This window comes from Mesoplodon bidens (genome assembly GCF_964165515.1).
Source record: "Mesoplodon bidens genome assembly, chromosome: 7".
NCBI classification, from domain to species: domain Eukaryota; kingdom Metazoa; phylum Chordata; class Mammalia; order Artiodactyla; family Ziphiidae; genus Mesoplodon; species Mesoplodon bidens.
The window spans coordinates 99,856,078-99,881,468 of NC_138164.1; the positions used below are offsets into that span (position 1 = coordinate 99,856,078).

General features: G+C 39.1%; 1 protein-coding gene across 3 annotated transcripts in view; it reads left to right on the forward strand.

Annotated features, from left to right (window-relative positions):
• The window catches only part of TTC17 (tetratricopeptide repeat domain 17), a 160,761-nt gene that overhangs the window by 112,946 nt on the left and 22,424 nt on the right, over positions 1 to 25,391 (forward strand). For all 3 annotated transcript variants that reach the window (XM_081239256.1, XM_081239255.1, XM_081239257.1), the window contains exons 20-22: positions 602 to 722; positions 2,586 to 2,745; positions 3,670 to 3,753. In XM_081239256.1, coding sequence (XP_081095382.1) covers positions 602 to 722; positions 2,586 to 2,745; positions 3,670 to 3,753 — 365 coding nt within the window. The remainder of the gene's footprint in view (positions 1 to 601; positions 723 to 2,585; positions 2,746 to 3,669; positions 3,754 to 25,391) is intronic.

A 25,391-nucleotide genomic window follows, 5' to 3' on the forward strand; every position in this document is an offset into this window, starting at 1 on the left:
TACAGCAGGGGTTCTCTACCAGGAGTGACTTCGCCCTCCCAGGGAACATTTGACAGTATCTGGAGACATTTTTGGTTGTCCTATATCAGGGAGGGTGCTGCTGACATCTGTTGGGTAGAGGCCAGGGATGCTACCACACATCCTCCAGTGCACAGGACAGCTCTCACAATGTCAATAGTACCAGCTTAAGAAACCCTGCTTTAGAGATATATGTTTCTCCTGACTTAGAGTTGTCTCTATAAAATCAAAATGTATTGATTTTGAATAGAAAGCAATAGAAAGGTAAAAATTAAGTTTGGTAAAATGTTAACATTGAACAGTATTTTGACCCTTATCTCAGTCTTAAATCCAGTGAAGGGCACATTTATTTTTACTTCATCATCTGTCCTTGAAAACAAGGCTTTACTCAAAGATGATTGTTATTCCCATAGCTGTGAATGACAAGATTTTAGTTAGTTCTCTAGGTGGTAGAAATTCTAGACTAGAAGAATGACTGGCACCTCCAATACACCAATCTGGATGCAGTAATCACCAGGGCGTAAGACACTATACGTTCTGTTCCTTTGCAGTCGGGTCGATTGATGACATACTTTCCTTCCAGGAAAAAAGCGTGACTACCAGAGTCTGGGATGGCCCAGCCCGGATGAGTGCCTCAAACTCCGCTGGGTAGAGCTGACGGCCATCGTGAGTACCTGGCTTGCAGTTTCTTCAAAAAACATTGAGTGAGTATCTTAAACCTCTCCCTCCTTTATGGCATTTGTGCCCAGTGATCCCAATGGGCCCCAGCTGACCTCATGGCTGCCCTTCTTTGTCAACAGCTACTAGAAGAGTCATCCTCTCTAGGGTTGGTGGTTCAGAGGATACCACAGTTGGACTCAGCCCATTGTACTGAAACAGTCGATGTGCCCCCTTCTCAGTGCCTTCACCCATACTTTCTAAGCTATCTAGAAGTCACAGCTAACTTACTTAGTTTGAATTAAAGACTGCATCTCTCTCAATCAAAGCACAAAACCTCCCTGACATCGTGTGCTTACAAAGGGAGCCAGAGCAAATCCAGATTTACAAGCACCTACCGGGACACAGGCGAGCAAGGTTGCCTCTCTTACAGCTGCTTTTTCCTCCCTGGATGCTCAGTCTCTTTTGTTGGCCCCTTTTCTACCTTTTAAGCATTGGAGTTCCCCAAGACTTACCACTAAGCCCTCTTATTTTACAATCACTCCTAGTCAGACTGCTCTACTCCCAGAACTTTTGAATATTTTTCAAAACCACCTGCTTTTCTTCATCCCTATTGTGGCCTCCTTAAACCAGAGTACCGTCATCTCCACTTAGATTCATTCAGTAGCCTCCTAGCTGGTCCTCTTGGTTTATTCATTCTTGCATCTCTTCAGTCCATTCTGTCCACAGTACTCAGCATTATTCCTCAAATATAAGTCAAATAATTCTTAAAATACTCTAATAACTTATAAATATCGCTGTTCACAGTGGCCCACAGAGCCCTTCATGATTTGCTCCCTGCATGTCTTTCCATCTTCAGCTCTGCCCTCCCCGTTCCCTCCCTTCACATGTGGTATCTCCTTTGCCTGTGCTGGTGTTCTCAGCACCTTCTCCCTTCCTGGTTAATTCATACTCCTCCTTCTGGTCTCCACTTAAATCTCTTCCGCAGGAAGTCCTTCATTAACCACCTCCTTCCTCCATCAGCATGGAGGAAATATATACCCTCCTGTAGTAAACTGACATTGCACTGTGTTTTTATCTTTTACAACTCATCACATCTGTAATAACTGACTATCACAAGACTATGAGCATCATAACTGTGGGAACTGGGTATGTTTTGTTAATTATTATAACCCTGATATCGGACATGTAATAGGCTGTGAATAAAGAATGAATGAATGAATGTTTGCATAATATGTGTTAAACTTTTTAAGTAGCTATAACAAAATTCGGCAGTGCCAATTTGCCACCTCAGTATATATGATATATATATGATAGGGTATAACATTTAGCCTGTCTGTAGCAGGAAAATGACCCCTTTGGAACCATGAAGGGAAGTACTTATATCTTATACATAGATACAGTGAATAGCTGGATCTGTATAACATTTACTCTCTAAACTTTAGGTAACTTTTTCTGTGGGGACAAGTGTGCTTCTGTGTATAGAGCGAAAGTGAAAGATAGGAACCACCTGTGGGTATTTATCACTATCTGTACCCTGGAAGAAGTCCTAGAAGAGGTGGTTTAAAGCCTCCCCAGTGAGAAAAAGTGGCCAAGCAGCAGTAAGGAAATCAGACATCACGGTGCATAGAAAGGAGGCAGCTTGAGGAGACTGAGAAAATACTGAGTTCAAGACTCAGATCCCAACACTGCTGCTTTGACCCGGGGTACGATGTCTATTCATACATTCAACAGATGGTCATTACCAGGCACTGGAGTCCTTGTACCTGTAAAATGAGAGATCAGACTAAATAACTTCTGAAGTGTCTTCCATTGTGAGATTCTTTGGTTCCAGACACTTCTAATAATATGTTGAAGTTATTGTCAGCTGATTATTAATACTCTTTCTCCCCACCCTCTCCATTTTTCAGCATCACAGAACACATAGACTTTGCCACTCCAATACAGCAGCCAGCGATGGAACCTGTTTGCAATGGCAATCTCCCCACGAGCATGCACACCCTGGACCACTTGCAGGGGGTTTCCAACCGAGCCAGCCTACATTACACGGGCGAGAGCCAGTTAACAGAGGTGAGTGCTCGGCTTTATTCAGCCTCTCTGTAGTTTTTAGCCCCACAGTCATGATGCAACTGAGAGCAGAAAGCACAAGCAGCCAGGCCATATTTTTTTGCCTATTTTCAGATGGCTGTCATCTAGGTGGCTTTAGGCCAAGCCTAATTTCTTTCAGGCCCTGTGACTGATCTTGTGCTTATTTTTATGACCAGGAAATTTTAATTCTGATTTATTCCTCGAGGTGGGTAGCATTCTGCTTGCCATCAGACAGAGGCTCTTCGTGAGAAATATTTGGGGCAGTTAATCCTCCTATTGACATTCTTAAGAAGGAAGGGAAAGAGGACAGACCCAGCATATACCTAGAAGAATAATTGGAAAACATGCCACAGTAGAGGCATGTTAAATAAGTAGAGGATTTGTTAAATAAGTTTTGGTATAGATGTGAGACAGTATACAATAAGAGCCATTAAGAAAGATGTAGTAGAAATATATGTATTGGCATGAAGAAATTTTTAGAATATATTATGTGAAAATGTAGGTGATAGTTTACAGTGTGATCCCATGGTATACAGTCTGTGAGAGAAATAATATATGTGTACATAGAAAAATATCTGAAAGATACATAAGAGATATCAACAGTGGTTGTGTCTGGGTGACAGGATTACAAGTGCTTTTTATTTTCTTTATTCACTCTGTATTCTATAGTACTATAATGAATGTGTTTTACATGTCCATAATTTTTGTTAAGTGAGAGAAGGCTGAGGGGATGGTAAAATGGCCTTCAGTGTATCTTCCACAAAATGCTTTGCCAACAGGACCACAGCAGGTAACCCAGAGAAGCAGTCTGCACCTGTGGTACAGTGCCCAACTCAGCGTCAGCAGTGTCACCAGACCTCACCTCATTTTCATTCCTCTAATCTACCATCTTCCTCCCTATACCAGGTATTGCAAAATCTTGGCAAAGACCAATATCCACAACAGTCACTTGAACAAATTGGCACCCGAATTGCCAAAGTTTTGGAAAAGGTAAGTCACTCTGTAGGAAAGCTCTAAACGATTGCCCACTTTCTAACTTTTCCAGATTATTTGCCACTATGTGGCTCTAACCTGTTCTGTTAGTTACTTAATACTTGGTACCGAAGGGATGACGTGAAATGTTTCAATCACTTTTCCATTACTTTTTCCATCAATTGGTTAGTATTCTTTTTTTGCTGCTTTGTTTACCTTCTGTGCTTAAACTTTACATTGTCAGTTTTCTCTGTTTTGGTTCAGCGTGGATATATTCAGGTGATGCTACTGTGAACTATGGAATCTAGGTATGGGAAATAAGTCAAGTGTTCCTTTTTTGGTGATAAAGAATATTTGGTATTTTGGATGGTGGGTGGGAATCACATCTTGAAATATCTTTTTTTCTTTGAAATCATGAAAAATATTTGCAAAACTATGTTTTCATACAGCCTACAGAAAATATAATTAAGAGTCTCTAAGACTGTTCATTTGCCTCTGTGTGATATTTGTATAAAGAGGAAGTTTTTAAATTTTAATTTAATTATTTTATGGTTAAGAATCTCTCCACTTTATTATTATAATGATATTGAAGAGGTAACATAAAGTAGTGATTAAAAGGGTCAACTCCACTTCTAGTAGGTAGGGATAGGATAATCGCATCAGTTTAAAAGAGAGGAAGTGGAAGGCACTCAGCAATCACTATTCCATGGGTATTCTGAAATTCATCTGGCCATATGTCACCGGTTCCCCCAGTTCCAGAGTAGGATATATTCCTTTTTAATTTATTTATTTATTTATTTATTTATTGCTGCGTTGGGTCTTCATTGCTGTGAGAGGTTTTCTCTAGTTACGGCAAGTGGGGGCTACTCTTCATTGCAGTGCACAGTCTTCTCATTGCGGTGGCTTCCCTTGTTGCAGAGCACGGGCTCTAGGCACGCAGGCTTCAGTAGTTGTGATTCGTGGGCTCTAGAGCGCAGGCTCAGTAGTTGTGGCACACAGGCTTAGTTGCTCCATGGCGTGTGGGATCTTCCCAGACCAGGGCTCTAACCTGTGTCCCCTGCATTGGCAGGCAGATTCTTAACCACTGCACCACCAAGGAAGCCCAAGGATATATTCCTTGAATAGGGCGTGTTTTGGTTCCCTGGGGTTGGTTTCCTAATCTGTTTCTCAGCTTTCAGCTCTTCTCTCTGAGCTGTCTTTCCTTTTCCTTAGGAGTGTCCTGTATTTGTAGCTGAATAACTTACTCAGCCTGCTGCCTGTCTCTATCCCTGGCACAACTTCATAGAAAAACTTTGTGGACTTTCAAATTATAAGCCATCCCATCAGACAAAAGCCACACCCACAGATCTCTTCAAGAAGGCCCCTGTCTCCTTTGAACATGAGTCCAGGACACAATACCTTTAAGATTCTTAGATACCTTTGGTCTAACGGAGAGTCTCTGAGGCTTAAATCTAGACACATCTTTCTGAGGTGGTAGTAACAAAAAGTATCTTACTGCCGTGCTTTTGATTTGATCTTAATCCTGAGGCCATAGTTTTACTGGTAGCACCTGGATTTGACTTTTTGTCTGAACCTTGTGCTGACTAGAGAAGCTGGCAATTGAGAAAGTTTCATTTTCTAACCCTGCAAGTCCCAGGTTGGAAGCATTTTCTCTAAATTCTGCTTGAAAACTGCACAGTTCCTTGTTTAGGTCTCCTCTCTCTTTTAATACCTAAAAAAATTATAGGTGATTTTTAAAAAAACATTTGTCACTTTCAGCGCTCTTCCTAGAGGTCTTCCTAGCCAGATCCACAGCTTTGTTAGGTATTTTCCTATATTCCAAGATACAGCCTCACTATTTGTTTTACCAATAGATTATAATGCTGCTTCTCCAGGGTCCAGTAACAGTATCCCCAGTGCTCTTCCAACCTTCATTAATGGTCTTGTTGCTGCTCCTTCGGCTAGTGTCCTCAACCTGTTCCCCAGACTTATGTCACATGCTTTAAGTTTCTGTTGTGGCCACACTCCGTTCTTGATGCCAAATACTATTTTCAGTTATCTTTTTGCCTAATAAATCATGCCAGGATTTACTGGCTTAAAACAAAACTATTATTTGCTCAAGATTCTACAACCTGAGCTGGACCGTCTTCTGATCTGATTTGGAATCATTCATGGAACTATAGACATGTGGAGACCCAACTGGGGCTGGCTGCCAAAGAAGGCTGGAGCGATTGGAATAGCTGGGACACAGTTGGATATCGTCTCTCTCCAAGTAGTCTCTCTAGCAGAGAAGCTGGACCTTTTTACCTGGTGGCTCGGGGCTCCAAGAGGGTGAAAGCAGAAGCTTAGAGTCCATGCACAGAGGTGGAACAGCACCACTTTCACCCCTTCACTCTGTCAAAGCAAAGTCCCAGGGCAGGGGAAATATCCTCCACCTACTGGCAGTGCAAAGACTATGGCCTATCTTTTATCCACCGCAGTGCCTTTAAAAGGAGCAATAATAAAACTGACAGCTTCTCAATGGAAATGATGGAAACTAGAAGCCAATGTAATGACATCTTTAAAGTACTAAAGAAGAAAACTGCAAGCCTAAAATTCTATAACAGCAAAAATACTATTCAAAAATTAAGGTGAAATAAAAATGTGTTTAAACTGATAAAATTCAGAGACTTTGGCATCAATAGGCCTGCACTGAAATAAAAATTAAAGGGAGTTCTTAGAAAAATGATCCCATATAGAAATATGGACATGCCAGAGGGAAAGAAGAACACTGGAAAGAAAATATAAATGAAGAGTAATTGTACAAAATGATAACTGTACTGCCCTGAGGAGCTTCACCTTTATATGTAACTGAAATTCATGGTAACAGTAACATAAATGATGAGAGGGAAATAAATGGAGTTTAAAAGTTCTAAGGTTTAGTTGGTATCAGCCAAGTAGTAAAAGAAATAATTTGCATTGGACTGTAATAAGTGAGAATGTATGTTTTAAGCTCTAGGCTAACTACTAAAAATGGTTTTAAAATATAATTCAGTGGAAGGAAAATGGAGTAATGTGAAACATTTGACTAATCCAAAGAAAATAGTGAAAGGTAAAGTCACATAAAAATAGAACACAAATAGTAAAATAGTAAATAAAGTATATCAGTAGTTAACTACAAAAAAGATTTATAATTTAAGCATTTTGTATAGAATGGATTTTTTAAAATCCAACTATATGCTGCTTATAAGAGAAATTCTTCAAATATTAGGATACAGAAGGGTTGAAAGTACAAAGATGGAAAATAATATACCATGCAAACAATAAAAAAAGCAGATATAGCTACACTCTTTTAAAAAAAAAAAACTTTGAAGCAAGAAACATTATGAGAGTTAGAAGGGCTAAAATGAAAAAGATTGATGATACAAATGTTCAAGATGATATGGAGAAACCAGAACTCTGATACATTGCTGGTGAGAGTATAAAATGGTACAGTCATTTTGGAAGACAGTCTGGTAGTCTATGAAAAAGTTAAGCATATATGACCCAGTAATTTTACTGCGAGGTATTTATCAAAGAGACATGAAAACTATGTCCACAAAATACTTGTTAAAAAATGTTCACAGCAGATTTATTCGTAACAGCCAAAAATCTGGAAACAGTAAGATGCCCATCAGTAGAAGAAGGGATAAACAGTGTTATATTTATACACTGGATACTATTCTGCAAGAAGGACCCTATATCCATATTGATGAATCTCAAAAATACTATGCTAATAAAAGTCGTTGGACACAAAAAAAGTGTATAGTGTATGATCCCAACTATATGAAATTCTAGAACAGGCAAAACTAACCTATGGTGATAGAAATCAGAACAGTGATTGCTTTGTGGGGGGAAGCGGTTGACTGGGAAGCAACTTGAAAGGACTTTCTGGAGTGTTGGAAGTTTTCTGTGTCTTTAAGCAATAGTCAAAACGGAATGTTATACCTAAGGTCTGAGCATTTCTCTGTATTTAAATTATATCTTGAATTTTTTAATGAAGTTTAGATAACGGTTTTAGACCACAAGAAACTGAAAGATAAATATTATCAACAGACTTGCATTAAAAATCACTAAAGGGATTTTTTCAGGCAGAAGGAAAACTATTCCAGGTAGAAACTCAGAAATACAAGAAAGAGCGAAGAGCAACAGAAAGAGAAAATATTAGAGTATATGTAAATGAGTATGACAATACAAAATAATAAGTAGTATCTTCTGAGGTTACAGTTCATGACAACAGCAATACAAAAGGCAGAAGGGAATTGCACTGATCACCGTAGATGGTCTCAGGTCCAGTTAGACATTTCACACTCATGTAATTGGCCTCACTTAGCGTGGGCTTCACCTAGAAGGATAAGGGGCTAGGACACCACAGCAGCATCAGGCATGTACCTCCAGAATGAGCACTCACTTAGGCCAGGGACCATTCTCTGCCCACCCGTCTTTCCTGCCAAGTGACTGTTCACGTGCTCGGGAGCAAATCAAATGATTAAATGTGGGAACTACCCTGGCTTAGATGCTCCAAGTTCCATGTGAGATCCAGTATCTTTTGTAATAATCATATGGGCATAGAGTGCTAGAAAGGGACATGGCTAGCTACAAGAACCATAGCACTTAGAGGCTCCAAGCTTTCTACCTGGTGTTTATAGTTTTTTCCCAGTCTTATCAGTCCAGATACAGTTTACCAACCAAGGCCATTTTTACTGTAAGCTGTCTTGCCTAGTGACAGCTAACATTCCCCCTTTATTAGGTCTTCAGGGAAATAGGGCTAGAAGGTAATCCAACATCAGTTTCCACTGTAGGCTCACAGACTGACCTCCATGACCTTGAGTTATTAACTTTAGTACAGTAGTTCTCAGACTTTAGGGTACACCACAGTCACCTGGAGGACTTGTTAAAACAGATTGCTAGGCTTCTATGACAGGACTTAACTGATTTAGTAGGTCTAGGGCCGGGCTTGAGAATTTACATTTCTAATAAGTTCACAGCTGATACTGAGTGATGCTGCTGATCTGAGGACCACACTTAGAAAATGGCAGTGATAACAAAACGGAAGCACCCCTTTCCCATTTACCTTTCAGAAAAGAGCAAGGATCTCCATATCCTCTCTGCTTCAACTTTTAAAATACTCAGTCATTATCCTGTATCATTTCTTGAAAAGCCCATCTGTAGTTGTCTCTTTAGGGAGTTTTTAGTTTGCATTACCATAATTATCACTAAGTGTCAGCAGATGACATTGGTCAGACTCCATTTTAGGGTTAAATCATTATGCACTATCAGAACCCTCAGAAAGCTGCCCAGGTTGCAGCTGAGGTTACTCTCCACACGTGGTAGCCTCTGCAGAGTTCTCACCTCTGGCCCCAGATACACACCATGCTGCCACCATTGCCCCCGCAACCGGTTTGTATGCCAGGTTGCCACGTTGTCCTGTTTGACCTTGTGGGCTAGTGCAGAAATAGTTCTCCCATTTTTGTCTCCCCAGGTCTTCAGGTGGTGGCTTGTGGGCACTACTTTGTGCTGGTTAGATCTACAGCCAACCCAACTTCGGTCAGAGCCAAGCTGCTCCACCTCCTTTTCTGATCCAGACCTAGTTACAAACATGGAGTCTTAAGCTCATGTGCTTGTCTCCTCCCCGCCCCCTGTCAGGCATCAGTGCCTACTTTGGCTCAAATGCATCAACTACACCAAGGCAATATCATTCTTGCCAGTCAGCCCATTTGCAACTAGGTTTCTGGTCAGCTCCATTTCATGGACAGAGGGGCATTTTCTCTCAGCATAAGTTTATCTCCAGCTTTCATCCATTCCTACAAGGGGAAGCTTTATCCCCTGTCACACAGTGTCAAGCTTCTGCCATCAGACTGGGAAAGTTGGCCCCCACTGAGGCTTCAGTCTTATCAGCATCTTCCTCTCCATTCCCTTTGTGTCCTGGTGCCTTGGCCATATTGAACCAAGGATATGAAAGTCTGTTTCATTGCTGCTGCTGCTCTGCAGTGCCCACTGTTTGTGGTTTTAAGACCAGCTCGATAGAAATTTCATACTTGCACACCTCAGTAGGGCACCTGTCTTGCCTTCACTCAGGAGGATATAGAACAGGACATACAGCAGGCCAGCAGGGCAGCTTTTCATGTATTTCTCCAGGAGTCCCCATAGCTCTCTGGCAGCAGTCTTGGGGACTGTTCTCTGCTCCAACCCCCCCAATTGACAGCTCAGGGATAAGGGATCAAGACCACATGGATGAGTGTGGGAACCACCCTTGCCTGGAAGTCTCAAGTCCCATGTAAGAACCAGTGCCTCTTTAACAGTCCTATGGGCCTAGAGCCCAAGAGTTCCAGCAAGGGACAAGAAACGTCACACTGGGGAAAGCTCAAAGCTTTCTACCAGATCATCACAGTCCACTGGCAGTTTACAGTCAGATCATCTTTACCATAAACAATGTTGCCTAGTAATGTGGGTGACATTCTACCTTTATTATGTTTCCAGGGCAACTTAGCTGAAAAGTTAACATGAGATTAATTTCCCAGGAATACACATAGACAAAGTGTTAGGCTTTAACATTTCAGGAAAGTAATAAAATTAAAGTAATAATTTATATTTTTTGTCTGTAATAATTCAAAGATGCGTGTTATACTTTTAGGCTAACCACTAAAAGAACAGTTAAAGAAAGTATAATTAAGGGAAAATGGAATAATAAAAAACATTTGATTAATTCATAAAGGAGGCAAGGAAGACAAAGGATTATAAAACAGGTGGGTGAAATAGAATACAAATAGTAAGATGATAGTGATAAACCCAATATATCAGTAATCACAATAAATATAAAAGGACTAGGTACCCCAATTAGAATCCTAACATTATCAGACTAGGTTAAAATCTTGAACCCAATTGTGTGCTGTTTAAAGTAACACATCTTAATATAAGATACAAAACAGTCGATATTAAACTGATGGGAAAAAGCTACATCATACAAACATTAATCAAAAGAAACTGGTGTAACTATACTAATATCAGACAATGTGGAATTTAAGGCAAGAAGCATTACTACAGATAAAGACAATTCATAATGATAAAGTGGTCAGTCCACCAGGATATTGAAAATTGTAAATCTATATGGAACCAATACCATAGTTTCACATTATATAGACAAACATTAAACATTGACATGTAAAAGGAGAAACAGATGAATCCACAACCAAAATAGACTTTAACATACCTCTTAATAGGTGATAGAACTAAGCAGACAAAAAATTAAGATATAGAAGATCTTACTAATAAACTTGACATAACTGATATTTATATAATGCCACATTCAACTGTGAGGATATTCTTATTTTTAAAATGAATATGGAACACTTACCATATTGATCATAAGCTGAATCATAAATTAAACCTCAATTAAATATTAAACCACTGAAGCAATTTAGAGTTTACTTTCTGACCATGGTGGAATTAACCTAGAAAAAAAATCAGAAAAAAAAGGTTAGAAAATTCCCAATGATTTTGGTGAGATTATACTACACCTCTGAATGACTCAGGGTTCAGTGAAGAAAGCAAAATTAGAAAATATTTTGAAATGAATGACAATAAAGATTTGGCATATCAAAACTTATGGGATGCAACTAAAGCAATGCTTGAGGGAAGTTTATAGCCCTAAATGGATATGTTAGTTTAAAAAAAAATGACTGAAACATAGTTATCTGTGCTTCTACCTCAAAAAGCTAAAAAAAGAACAAAATTACACTGAGATATTTCCTGCCCATATCATTGGCAAAAATTTAGAAGTTTGATAGGATACCCTTGGTGAGACCATGGGAAAACTGGCAGTGTCATACACTGCTGGTAGAAATGCAAAATGGAATAATCTCTATGGAGAGAAAATTGACAATGTCTAACAAAATTATACATTCATTTACCCATCCAGCCAGCAATCCTGCTTTTAGGAATCTTTCCTAAAAATACAATGGCAAAAAAAATTACCTGACAAAAATACCTGTGAATAAGGCTGTTGATTATAGCCTGATTTGTAATAGTAAACTAAAACAATCCAAATGCCCAGTAGTAGGGGGTTGATTGAATAAAAAGTCCCATGTGGCTGCTCATTGTGTGTAAACATCCACACAATGGAGACTTCTGAAGCTGTCAAAATGAATGAGGACCATCTCTATAAACTTATATGGAGTAATCTCCAGGATATAGCAAATAAAAAAAAAGAACAGTAGAAAAATATTATGTCTTAGGTTACTATTTATCTCTTTTTAAAATAGCAACTTGTGGGGAGGGGAATTATATGTAGAGAGAAATAGAAAGATATTTTAAAATGAAAGACTAAATTTGAAAAAAAATTTTAAATGGTGTCCCATGGAAGGAAGACAGAAATAGGATAGAAAAGACACGGAATGAAGCTAGATTTCCTTGAATCTACATTGGTTTTTTGTTGTTGTTGTTTTTTGACTTTGGAACCAAATAAATATTTTGCATAATTACAAAGAATTTTTAAATAAGAGAATTCCTAATTAAAAGTAAAATGAAATGAGCCTAACTTTGCATTCCATTGGTAGTATAACCACATCAAGAGGAAGAATTCCAAGTGACTTTAAAACAGTTATTTGGCTGTACATCCCTAATGGAATTTACCCTAAGAACAAAAGAAAACCTTATACTGTTTTCAGTAATACTATTGTATTAATAATATTGATGTTATTCTTTCGAGATTGTAGGTGTATGTATTGCAAAATAAATGAGTAATTTTGTTGGTGATGTTGAAAACTGGAATTTTGAGTATGGGTGAAAGGACATAGAAATGTGAGAATGACCATAAGTAAACATCTCTAGTCTTGAATTGGAAGTATTAGTAAGAATTCTTGAAATATTTTATTGATATATTTACACATCTCCTAGCTTTATTTTACTGAAAAGACTAGAATCTATGACGCCCAGTATTAGTAGGCACCTTTAGTACCCAGATTGTGATCTTTAGATAGTGTTTTCCACTTTAAAACAAAGTCTATAATAAAAGACAAAGAAGGGCATTATACAATGATAAAAGGATCAATACAAGAAAAGGATATACCATTAATAAACATATATGTACCTAATACAGGAGCACTTAAATATATAAAGCAAATATTAAAAGACCTAAAGGTTGACAGTAATACAATAATAGTAGGGGACTTTAATACCCCACTTACATCAGTGGACAGATCGTCCAGACAGAAAATCAATAAGGAAACAGTGGCCTTAAATGACATGTTAGACCACTTGGCCTTAATAGATATCTACAGGACATTCCATCCAAAAACAGCAGAATACACATTCTTTTCAGGTAGATCACATGCTAGGCCACAAAACAACTCCCAATAAATTTAAGAGGACAGAAATTACATCAAGCATCTTTTCCAACCACAACAGTATGAAACTAGAGATCAGTTACAAAAGAAAAATGGGAAAAACACAAACACGTGGAGACTAAACAACATGATACTTAAAAACCAATGCATCAATGAAAAAGTCAGAGGAAATAAGAAAATACCTTGAGACAAATGAAAACAAAAAACCAACTTTCCAAAATCTATAGGGCACAGCAAAAACAGTTCTAAGAGGGAAGTTGGTAGCAATTCAGCCATACCTCAAGAAACAAGAAAAATCTCAAATAACCTAACCTATCCCCTAAAGGAATTAGAAAAAGAAAAACAAAACTTAAAGTTAGAAGAAGTTAGGAAATAGTAAAGATATGAAATGAAGTAAAATAGAGACCAAACAAGACAAAACAAAACAGTAGAAAAGATCAGTGAAACCAAGAGCTGGTTTTTTGAAAAGATAAACAGAATTGATAAGACTTTAGTCAGGCTCATTAAGAATGAAAGAGAGAGGACCCAAATAAAATAAGAAATGAAAAAGGAAAGGGACCTCCCTGGTGGTCCAGTGGCTAAGACTCCGCACTCCCAGTGTAAGGGGCCTGGATGCGATCCCTGGTCGGGGAACTAGATCCCATATGCCGTGACTAAAAGTTTGCATGCCACAGCTAAAGATTTTGCATGCTGCAACTAAAGATCCCGCATGCCACAACTAAAGACCTGGCACCGCCAAATAAATAAATAAATAAATAAATATTTTTTAAAAAAAGAAATGAAAGAGGAGAAATTAAAACATATCACAGAAATACAGTCATAAGAGAATACTATGAACAGTTATATGCCAACAAATTGGACAACCTACAAGAAATGGATAAATTTCTAGAAACATATAATCTTCCAAGACTGAATCAGGAAGAAATAGATAATCTGAACAGACCAGATGCTTTTATTAAAATTAAATCAATAATCAAAAAACGCCCAACAAACAGAAGTCCAGGACCAGGTGGCTTCACAGGGGAATTCTACCAAACATATAAAGAAAAGTTAATACTTACCCCTCTCAAACTATGGCAAAAAATTGAAGAGAAGGCAGTACTCCCAAATTCATTCTGTGGGACCACCATTATCCTGATACCAAAATCAGACAAAGATACTACAAAGAAAAAGAAAATTACAGGCTAATATCTGTGATGAATATAAATGCAAAGAACCTCAATGAAATATTAGCAAGTCCAGAAACTAACACACCACTGTAAAGCAATTATACTCCAATAAAGATGTTAATTAGAAAAAAAGATGCGGCACAGCCTAAATAAATATTTAAAATATATATATATATATATATATATATATTAGCAAGTCAGATTCAACAATATATAAAAAGGTCATACACTGTGATCAAGTGGGATTTATTCCAGAGATGTAAGAATCGTTCAGTATCTGCAAATCAATCAATGTGATACACCACATTAACAAAACAAAGGATAAAAATCACACAATCATCTCAATAGATGCAGAAAAAGCATTTAACAAAATTCAACACCCATTCATGATAAATATTCTCAACAAAGTTGGTATAGAGGGAACAGATCTCAACATAATAAAGGCCATTTATGACAAACCCAGCTAACATCATACTCAGTGGTGAAAAACTGAAAGCTTTTCATTTAAAATTGGAATAAGACAAGGACGTCCACTCTCACAATTTCTATTTAACATAGTATTAGGAGACCTGGCCATAGCAATCAGACAAGAAACAGAAAAGGCATCCAAATTGGAAAGGATGATGTGAAATGGTCACTATTTGCAGATGACATGATGCTACATATAGAAAACCCTGAAGTCTCCACCAAAAAACTATTAGAACTAACAAATGAATTCAGTAAAGTTGCAGGATACAAGATTAATATACAGAAATCTGTTGCTTTTCTATACACTAGTAACTATCAGAAAGAGGAAGCAAGAAAACAGTTGCATCAAAAATAATAAAATACTTAATAATTTTAACCAAGGAAATGAAAGACCTATACGCTGAAAACTATAAGAGGCTGATGAACAAAATTGAGGATGATACAAATAAATGGAAGGATATCCCATGTTCATGGTTTGGAAGAATTAATATTGTTAAAATGTCTATACTACTTAAAGCAATCTAGAGATATAGTGTAACCCTTATCAAAATATCCATGACATTTTCCACAGAACTAGAATAGTTCTAAATTTTGTATGGAACCACAAAAGACCCCAAATTGCCAAAGCAATCTTGAGAAAAAAGGGCAAAGCTGGAGGTATCATGCTCCCTGACTTTGGACTATACTACAAAGCTATAGTCATCAAAACAGTATGGTACTGGCACAAAGAGAGACACATAGATCAATGGAATAGAATAGAGAGCCCAGAAATAAACCCACACACATATTGTCAATTTATGACAAAGGAGGCAGATATATACAGTGGGAAAAAGACAGTCTCTTCAGTAAGTGGTGTTGGGAAAACAGGACAGCTACATGAAAAGAATGAAATTAGAACATATTATCACATCATATATAAAAATAACTCAATGGATTAAAGATCTAAATGTAAAATTGGAAACCATAAAACTCCTAGAAGAAAACACAGGCAGTATATTCTAGGACATAATTCTTAGCAGTATATTTTTGGATCTGTCTTCTCAGGCAAGGAAAACAAAAGCAAAACTAAACAAATGAGACCTAAATAAACTTAAAAACTTTTGCACAACAAAGGAAGCCATCAACAAAACAAAGAGGCAACCTACTGAATGGGAAAATGTATTTGCAAATGATATGTCTGATAAGGGGTTAATATCCAAAATTTATAAAAAGCTCATTCAACTCAATATTAGAAAAACAAATAACGTTATTTAAAAATGGGCAGAAGATCTGAATAGGCATTTTTCCAAAGAAGACATACAGATGGCCAACAGGCACAAGTAAAGATGCTCAACATCACTAATCATCAGGGAAATGCAAATCAGAACCACAATGAGCTATCACCTCACACCTGTCGGAATGGCTATCGACAAAAAGTTAACAAATAAGTGTTGGCAGGGATGTGGAGAAAGGGGAAACCCTAGTTCACTGTTGGTGGGAATGTAAATTGGCACAGCTATTATGGAAAACATTATAGAGGTTCCTCAAAAAATTAGAAATAGAACTACCATATGATCCAGCAATTCTACTCCTGGGTATATATCCAAAGAAAATGGAAACACTAATTCAAGATATGGAAGCAACCTAAGTGTCTATCAACAGATGAATGGATAAAGAAGATACACACACACACACACACACACACACACACACACACACACACGATGGAATATTACTCGGCCATAAAAAAGAATGAAATTTTGCCATTTGCAACAACATGGATGGACTTGGAGGGTATTATACTTAGTGTCATAAGTCAGAGAAAGACAAATACTGCATGTTTTCACTTATATGTGGAATCTAAAAAAATAAAACAAGTGAATGAATATAACAAAACAGAAGCAGTTGCATAGATACAAAGAACAAACTAGTGGTTACCAGTGAGTTGAGGGGTGGGCAGAGGGGCAGCATGAGGAAGGGGACTAAGAGGTACAGACCACTAGGTATAAAATAAATAGGATACGACGTTTTAACGTACAGCACAAGGAATATAGCCAATATTTTATAATATTGGGTTGGCCAAAAAGTTCCTTCAGTTTTTAAGTAAAAAAGACACATTTTTCATTTTCACCAAGAACTTTATTGAACAACATATTCACCCTTTTGTTCCACTACCTTCTGCCATTTTTCAGGCAACTTCATAATTCCATCTTCCCAAAACTTTTTAGCTTTTTGAGCAAAGAACTGTTCCAGGTGCCTTTTACAGTCTTCCAGGGAATTGAAATTTTTTCCATTAAGAGAATTTTGTAAAGACCAAAATAAATGGGAATCTGAATGTGCAATGTCTGGTGAATACAGCGGATGAATCAGACCTTCCCAGCCAAGCTGTAACAGTTTTTGCCTGTTCATCAAGGAAACATACGGTCTTGCAGTATCCTGATGGGAGATTATACATTTTCTGTTGACTAATTTTGGTCGCTTTTCATCAGGTGCTGCTTTAGTTGGTCTAATTGGGAGCAGTACTTGTCGGAATTAATCCTATGGTTTTTCGGAAGGAGCTCATAATAAAGGACTCCCTTCCAATCCCACCATATACACAACATCACCTTCTTTGGATGAAGACCGGCCTTTGGTGTGGTTGGTGGTGGTACATTTCACTTGCCCCACGATCTCTTCCGTTCCACATTATTGTACAGTATCCACTTTTCATCGCCCATCACAATTTGTTTTAAAAACAGAATGTTTTTGTTACGTTTAAGTAGAGAATTGCATGGTCAAGAATGTTTTTTGCGCTTAACTTACGTGGAACCCAAACATCAAAGTGATTAAATAACCAAGCTGGTGCAAATGATTTTCAGCACTTGATTTGGATATTTTGAGTATATCGGCTATCTCCTGTATGATACCTTTGATTTTTCTCAATTAATGTCTCAATTTGATCGCTATAACTTCAACTGGTCTACACAACAGTGGAGCATCATCCAGCGAAAACTCTCCAGCACAAAACTTCGCAAACCACTTTTGACACGTTCAATCCGTCACAACACCTTCTCCATACACTACACAAATCTTTTTTTGCATTTCAGTTGCATTTTTACCTTTCTGGAAATAATAAAGCATAATTGGGACTTTCCTGGTGGCGCAGTGGTTAAGAATCCGCCTGCCAATGCAGGGGACACGGGTTCGAACCCTGGTCTGGGAAGATCCCACATGCCGTGGAGCAACTAAGCCTCTGCGCCACAACTACTGAGTCTGCACTCGAGAGCCTGCGAGCCACCACTGCTGAGCCCACGTGCCACAACTACTGAAGCCCATGCACGCTAGGGCCCGTGTCCCACAAGAGAAGCCACCACAATGAGAAGCCCATGCATCGCAAGAAGAGTAGCCCCCACTTGCCACAACTAGAGAAAAGCCCACACGCAGCAACAAAAACCCAACGCAGCCAAAAATAAATAAGTAAATAAATAAATAAATTTATTTATTTTTTAAAAAGCATAATAGGCTAAAAATGTTGCTTTTTTCTTCCATCTTCAGTATTAAAATGGCTACACAAATGTTCACCAATTTTGATAAGTTTTTTTAAAAATGCACGATATTATGACAGCTGTCACAATACAATCTAACAAAATTGTTTCAAATGAGGTTAAAGGCAACTAAGTGCTGCTAAAGCCATCTTTTTTTTTTTAGGATTTTTTTTTTAATTTTTTTTATTTTTTGCTTTATAACAAATTTAATCAGTTATACATATACATATGTTTCCATATCCACTCCCTTTTGCGTCTCCCTCCCACCCTCCCTATCCCACCCCTCCAGGCGGTCACAAAGCACCGAGCTGATCTCCCTGTGCTATGCGGCTGCTTCCCACTAGCTATCTACCTTACGTTTGGTACTGTATATATGTCCATGCCGCTCTTTCACTTTGTCACAGCTTACCCTTCCCCCTCCCCATATCCTCAAGTCCATTCTCTAGTAGGTCTGTGTCTTTATTCCTGTCTTACCCCTATGTTCTTCATGACATTTTTTTTTCTTAAATTCCATATATATGTGTTAGCATACAGTATTTGTCTTTCTCTTTCTAACTTACTTCACTCTGTATGACAAACTCTAGGTCTATCCACCTCATTACAAATAGCTCAATTTCATTTCTTTTTATGGCAGAGTAATATTCCATTGTATATATGTGCCACATCTTCTTTATCCATTCATCCGATGATGGACACTTAGGTTGTTCCCATCTCCGGGCTATTGTAAATAGGGCTGCTATGAACATTTTGGTACATGTCTCTTTTTGAATTATGGTTTTCTCAGGGTATATGCCTAGTAGTGGGATTGCTGGGTCATATGGTAGTTCTATTTGTAGTTTTTTAAGGAACCTCCATACCGTTCTCCATAGCGGCTGTACCAATTCACATTCCCACCAGCAGTGCAAGAGTGTTCCCTTTTTTCCACACCCTCTCCAGCATTTATTGTTTCTAGATTTCTTGATGATGGCCATTCTGACTGGTGTGAGATGATATCTCATTGTAGTTTTGATTTGCATTTCTCTAATGAGTAAAGATGTTGAGCATCCTTTCATGTGTTTGTTGGCAGTCTGTATATCTTCTGTGGAGAAATGTCTATTTAGGTCTTCTGCCCATTTTTGGATTGGGTTGTTTGTTTTTTTGTTATTGAGCTGCATGAGCTGCTTATAAATTTTGGAGATTAATCCTTTGTCAGTTGCTTCATTTGCAAATATTTTCTCCCATTCTGAGGGTTGTCTTTTGGTCTTGTTTATGGTTTCCTTTGCTGTGCAAAAGCTTTGAAGTTTCATTAGGTCCCATGTGTTTATTTTTGTCTTTATTTCCATTTCTCTAGGAGGTGGGTCAAAAAGGATCTTGCTGTGATTTATGTCATAGAGTGTTCTGCCTATGTTTTCCTCTAAGAGTTTGATAGTGTCTGGCCTTACATTTAGGTCTTTAATCCATTTTGAGCTTATTTTTGTGTATGGTGTTAGGGAGTGATCTCATCTCATACTTTTACATGTCCCTATCCAGTTTTCCCAGCACCACTTGTTGAAGAGACTGTCCTTTCTCCACTGTACATTCCTGCCTCCGTTATCAAAGATAAGGTGACCATATGTTGTGCGTTTAACTCTGGGCTTTCTATCCTGTTCCATTGATCTTTCTGTTTTTGTGCCAGTACCATACTGTCTTGATTACTGTAGCTTTGTAGTATAGTCACAAATCAGGGAGCCTGATTCCTCCAGCTCCATTTTTCGTTCTCAAGATTGCTTTGGCTATTCGGGGTCTTTTGTGTTTCCATACAAATTGTGAAATTTTTTGTTCTATTTCTGTGAAAAATGCCAGTGGTAGTTTGATAGAGATTGCATTGAATCTGTAGATTGCTTTGGGTAGTAGAGTCATTTTCACAATGTTGATTCTTCCAATCCAAGAACATGGTATGTCTCTCCATCTATTTGTATCATCTTTAATTTCTTTCATCAGTGTCTTATAATTTTCTGCATACAGGTCTTTTGTCTCCTTAGGTAGGTTTATTCCTAGATATTTTATTCTTTTTGTTGCAATGGTAAATGGGAGTGTTTCCTTGATTTCACTTTCAGATTTTTCATCATTAGTATATAGGAATGCCAGAGATTTCTGTGCATTAATTTTGTATCCTGCTACTTTACCAAATTCATTGATTAGCTCTAGTAGTTTTCTGGTAGCATCTTTAGGATTCTCTATGTATAGTATCATGTCATCTGCAAACAGTGACAGCTTTACTTCTTCTTTTCCAATTTGGATTCCTTTTATTTCCTTTTCTTCTCTGATTGCTGTGGCTAAAACTTCCAAAACTAGGTTGAATAAGAGTGGTGAGAGTGGGCAACCTTGTCTTGTTCCTGATCTTAGTGGAAATGGTTTCAGTTTTTCATCATTGAGGACGATGCTGGCTGTGGGTTTGTCATATATGGCCTTTATTATGTTGAGGAAAGTTCCCTCTATGCCTACTTTCTGCAGGGTTTTTATCATAAATGGGTGTTGAATTTTGTCGAAAGCTTTCTCTGCATCTATTGAGATGATCATATGGTTTTTCTCCTTCAATTTGTTAATATGGTGTATCACATTGATTGATTTGCGTATATTGAAGAATCCTTGCATTCCTGGAATAAACCCCACTTGATCATGGTGTATGATCCTTTTAATGTGCTGTTGGATTCTGTTTGCTAGTATTTTGTTGAGGATTTTTGCATCTATGTTCATCAGTGATATTGGCCTGTAGTTTTCTTTCTTTGTGACATCCTTGTCTGGTTTTGGTATCAAGGTGATGGTGGCCTCGTAGAATGAGTTTGGGAGTGTTCCTCCCTCTGCTATATTTTGGAAGAGTTTCAGAAGGATAGGTGTTTGCTCTTCTCTAAATGCTTGATAGAATTCGCCTGTGAAGCCATCTGGTCCTGGGCTTTTGTTTGTTGGAAGATTTTTTATCACAGTTTCAATTTCAGTGCTTGTGATTGGTCTGTTCCTATTTTCTATTTCTTCCTGGTTCAGTCTCGGCAGGTTGTGCATTTCTAAGAATTTGTCCATTTCTTCCAGGTTGTCCATTTTATTGGCATAGAGTTGCTTATAGTAATCTCTCATGATCTTTTGTATTTCTGCAGTGTCAGTTGTTACTTCTCCTTTTTCATTTCTAATTCTATTCATTTGAGTCTTCTCCCTTTTTTTCTTGATGAGTCTGGCTAATGGTTTTTCAATTTTGTTTATCTTCTCAAAGAACCAGCTTTTAGTTTTATTGATCTTTGCTATCGTTTCCTTCCTTTCTTTTTCATTTATTTCTGATCTGATTTTTATGATTTCTTTCCTTCTGCTAACTTTGGGATGTTTTGGTTCTTCTTTCTCTAATTGCTTTAGGTGCAAGGTTAGGTTGTTTATTCGAGATGTTTCCTGTTTCTTAAGGTGGGATTGTATTGCTATAAACTTCCATCTTAGAACTGCTTTTCTGCATCCCATAGGTTTTGGGTCGTCGTGTCTCCATTGTCATTTGTTTCTAGGTATTTTTTAATTTCCTCTTTGATTTCTTCAGTGATCACTTCGTTATTAAGTAGTGTATTGTTTAGCCTGCATGTGTTTGTTTTTACAGCTCTTTTCCTGTAATTGATATCTAGTCTCATAGCATTGTGGTCGGAAAAGATACTTGATACAATTTCAATTTTCTTAAATTTACCAAGGCTTGATTTGTGACCCAAGATATGATCTATCCTGGAGAATGTTCCATGAGCACTTGAGAAAAATGTGTATTCTGTTGTTTTTGGATGGAATGTCCTATAAATATCAATTAAGTCCATCTTGTTTAATGTATCATTTAAAGCTTGTGTTTCCTTATTTATTTTCATTTTGGATGATCTGTCCATTGGTGAAAGTGGGGTGTTAAAGTCCCCTACTATGATTGTGTTACTGTCGATTTCCCCTTTTATGGCTGTTAGTATTTGCCTTATGTATTGAGGTGCTCTTATGTTTGGTGCATAAATATTTACAATTGTTATATCTTCTTCTTGGATCGATCCCTTGATCATTAGGTAGTGTCCTTCTTTGTCTCTTCTAGTAGTCTTTATTTTAAAGTCTATTTTGTCTGATCTGAGAATTGCTACTCCAGCTTTCTTTTGATTTCCATTTGCATGGAATATCTTTTTCCATCCCCTTACTTTCAGTCTGTATGTGTCTCTAGGTCTGAAGTGGGTGTCTTGTTAGACAGCATATATATGGGTCTTGTTTTTGTATCCATTCAGCCAATCTGTATCTTTTGGTGGGAGCATTTAGTCCATTTACATTTAAGGTAATTATCGATATGTATGTTCCTATTCCCATTTTCTTAATTGTTTTGGGTTCGTTATTGTAGGTCTTTTACTTCTGTTGTGTTTCTTGCCTAGAGAAGTTCCTTTAGCATTTGTTGTAAAGCTGGTTTGGTGGTGCTGAACTCTCTCAGCTTTTGCTTGTCTGTAAACGTTTTAATTTCTCCATCAAATCTGAATGAGATCCTTGCTGGGTAGAGTAATCTTGGTTGCAGGTTTTTCTCCTTCATCACTTTAATTATGTCCTGCCGCTCCCTTCTGGCTTGTAGAGTTTCTGCTGAGAGATCAGCTGTTATCCTGATGGGGATTCCCTTGTGTGTTATTTGTTGTTTTTCCCTTGCTGCTTTTAATATGATTTCTTTGTGTTTAATTTTCGACAGTTTGATTAATATGTGTCTTGGTGTATTTCTCCTTGGATTTATTCTGTATGGGACTCTCTGTGCCTCCTGGACTTGATTAACTATTTCCTTTCCCATATTAGGGAAGTTTTCAACTATAATCTCTTCAAATATTTTCTCAGTCCCTTTCTTTTTCTCTTCTTCTTCTGGAACCCCTATAATTCGAATGTTGGTGCGTTTAATGTTGTCCCAGAGGTCTCTGAGACTGTCCTCTGTTCTTTTCATTCTTTTTTCTTTATTTTGCTCTGCAGCAGTTATTTCCACTATTTTATCTTCCACCTCACTTATCCGTTCTTCTGCCTCAGTTATTCTGCTATTGATCCCATCTAGAGTATTTTTTATTTCATGTATTGTGTTTTTAATCGATGCTTGATTCATCTTTAGTTCTTCTAGGTCCTTGTTAACTGTTTCTTGCATTTTGTCTATTCTATTTCCAAGATTTTGGATCTGGGAAATAGAATCTTGGATCATCTTTACCATCATTATTCTGAATTCTTTTTCAGGTAGACTGCCTATTACCTCTTCATTTGTTAGATCTGGTGGGTTTTTATCTTGCTCCTTCTCCTGCTGTGTGTTTTTCTGTCTTCTCATTTTGCTTATGTTACTGTGTTTGGGGTCTCCTTTTTGCAGGCTGCCGGTTCGTAGTTCCCGTTGTTTTTGGTGTCTGTCCCCAGTGGCTAAGGTTGGTTTAGTGGGTTGTGTAGGCTTCCTGGTGGAGGGGACTAGTGCCTGTGTTCTGGTGGATGAGGCTGGATCTTGTCTTTCTGGTGGGCAGGTCCACGTCTGGTGGTGTGTTTTGGGGTGTCTGCGGACTTTTTATGATTTTAGGCCACCTCTCTGCTAATGGGTGGCGTTGTGTTCCTGTCTTGCTAGTTGTTTGGCATAGGGTGTCCAGCACTGTAGCTTGCTGGTCGTTGAGTGAAGCTGGGTGCTGGTGTTGAGATGGAGATCTCTGGAAGATTTTTGCCGTTTGATATTATGTGGAGCTGGGAGGTCTCTTGTGGACCAGTGTCCTGAAGTTGGCTCTCCCACCTCAGAGGCACAGCACTGACTCCGGGCTCCTCAGTTTGGGATGATGTGTTGTCTATTCGTGTATTCCACAGATGCAGGGTACATCAAGTTGATTGTGGAGCTTTAATCCGCTGCTTCTGAGGCTGCTGGGCGAGGTTTCCCTTTCTCTTCTTTGTTCTCACAGCTCCTGGGTCTCAGCTTTGGATTTGGCCCCGCCTCTGCGTGTAGGTCGCCGGAGGGCGTCTGTTCTTCGCTCAGACAGGACAGGGTTAAAGGAGCAGCCGCTTCGGGGACTCTGGCTCACTCAGGCCGGGCGGGAGGGAGGGGCACGGAGTGCGGGGCGAGCCTGCAGCGGCAGAGGTCGGCGTGACGTTGCACCAGCCCGAGGCGCGCCGTGCATTCTCCCAGGGAAGCCGCCCCTGGATCCCGGGACCCCGGCAGTGGCGGGCTGCACAGGCTCCCGGAAGGGCGGTGTGGACAGTGACCTGCGCTCGCACACAGGCTTCTTGGCGGCGGCAGCAGCAGCCCCAGCGTCCCACGCCCGTCACTGGGCTCCGTGCTTTCAGTCGCGACTCGCGCCCGTCTGTGGAGCCCCTTTAAGCAGCGCTCTTAATCCCCTCTCCTCGCGCACCAGGAAACCAAGAGGGAAGAAAAAGTCTCTTGCCTCTTCGGCAGCTCCAGAGTTTTCCTGGACTCCCTCCCGGCTAGCTGTGGCACATTAGCCCCCTTCAGGCTGAGTTCTCGCCGCCAGCCCCAGTCCTCTCCCTGCGCTCTGACCGAAGCCCGAGCCTCAGCTTCCAGCGCTGCGCGCCCCGGCGGGCGAGCAGACAAGCCTCTCGGGCTGGTGAGTGCCGCTCGGCACCGATCCTCTGTGTGGGGATCTCTCCGCTTTGCCCTACCCAGGTATGTGGGGAGTTTCTTGCCTTTTGGGAGGTCTGGGGTCTTCTGCCAGCGTTCAGTAGGTGTTCTGTAGGAGTTGTTCCACGTGTAGCTGTATTTCTTGCTAAAGCCATCTTACGGAAAAAAACTGAACAAACATTTTGGCCAACTGAATAACTTTATATTTCTTTTTATGTTTGTTTGTTTGTTTGTTCATTTATTTATTTATGGCTGTGTTGTGTCTTCGTTGCTGTGCAGGCTTTCTCTAGTTGCGGCAAGTGGGAGCTGCTCTTCATTGTGGTGCGCAGGCTTCTCACTGTGGTGTCTTCTTGTTACGGAGCACAGGCTCAAGGCACGCAGGCTTCAGTAGTTGTGGCACACTAGCTCAGTAGTTGTGGCTCGTGGGCTCTGGAGCGCAGCCTCAGTAGTTGTGGTGCACAGGCTTAGTTGCTCCATGGCATGTGGGATCTTCCTGGACTAGGGCTCAAACCCATGTACCCTGCATTGGCAGGCGAATTCTTAACCACTGCACCACCAGGGAAGTCCCCCAATAACTTTAAATAGAGTGTGATCTGTAAAAATATCTAAT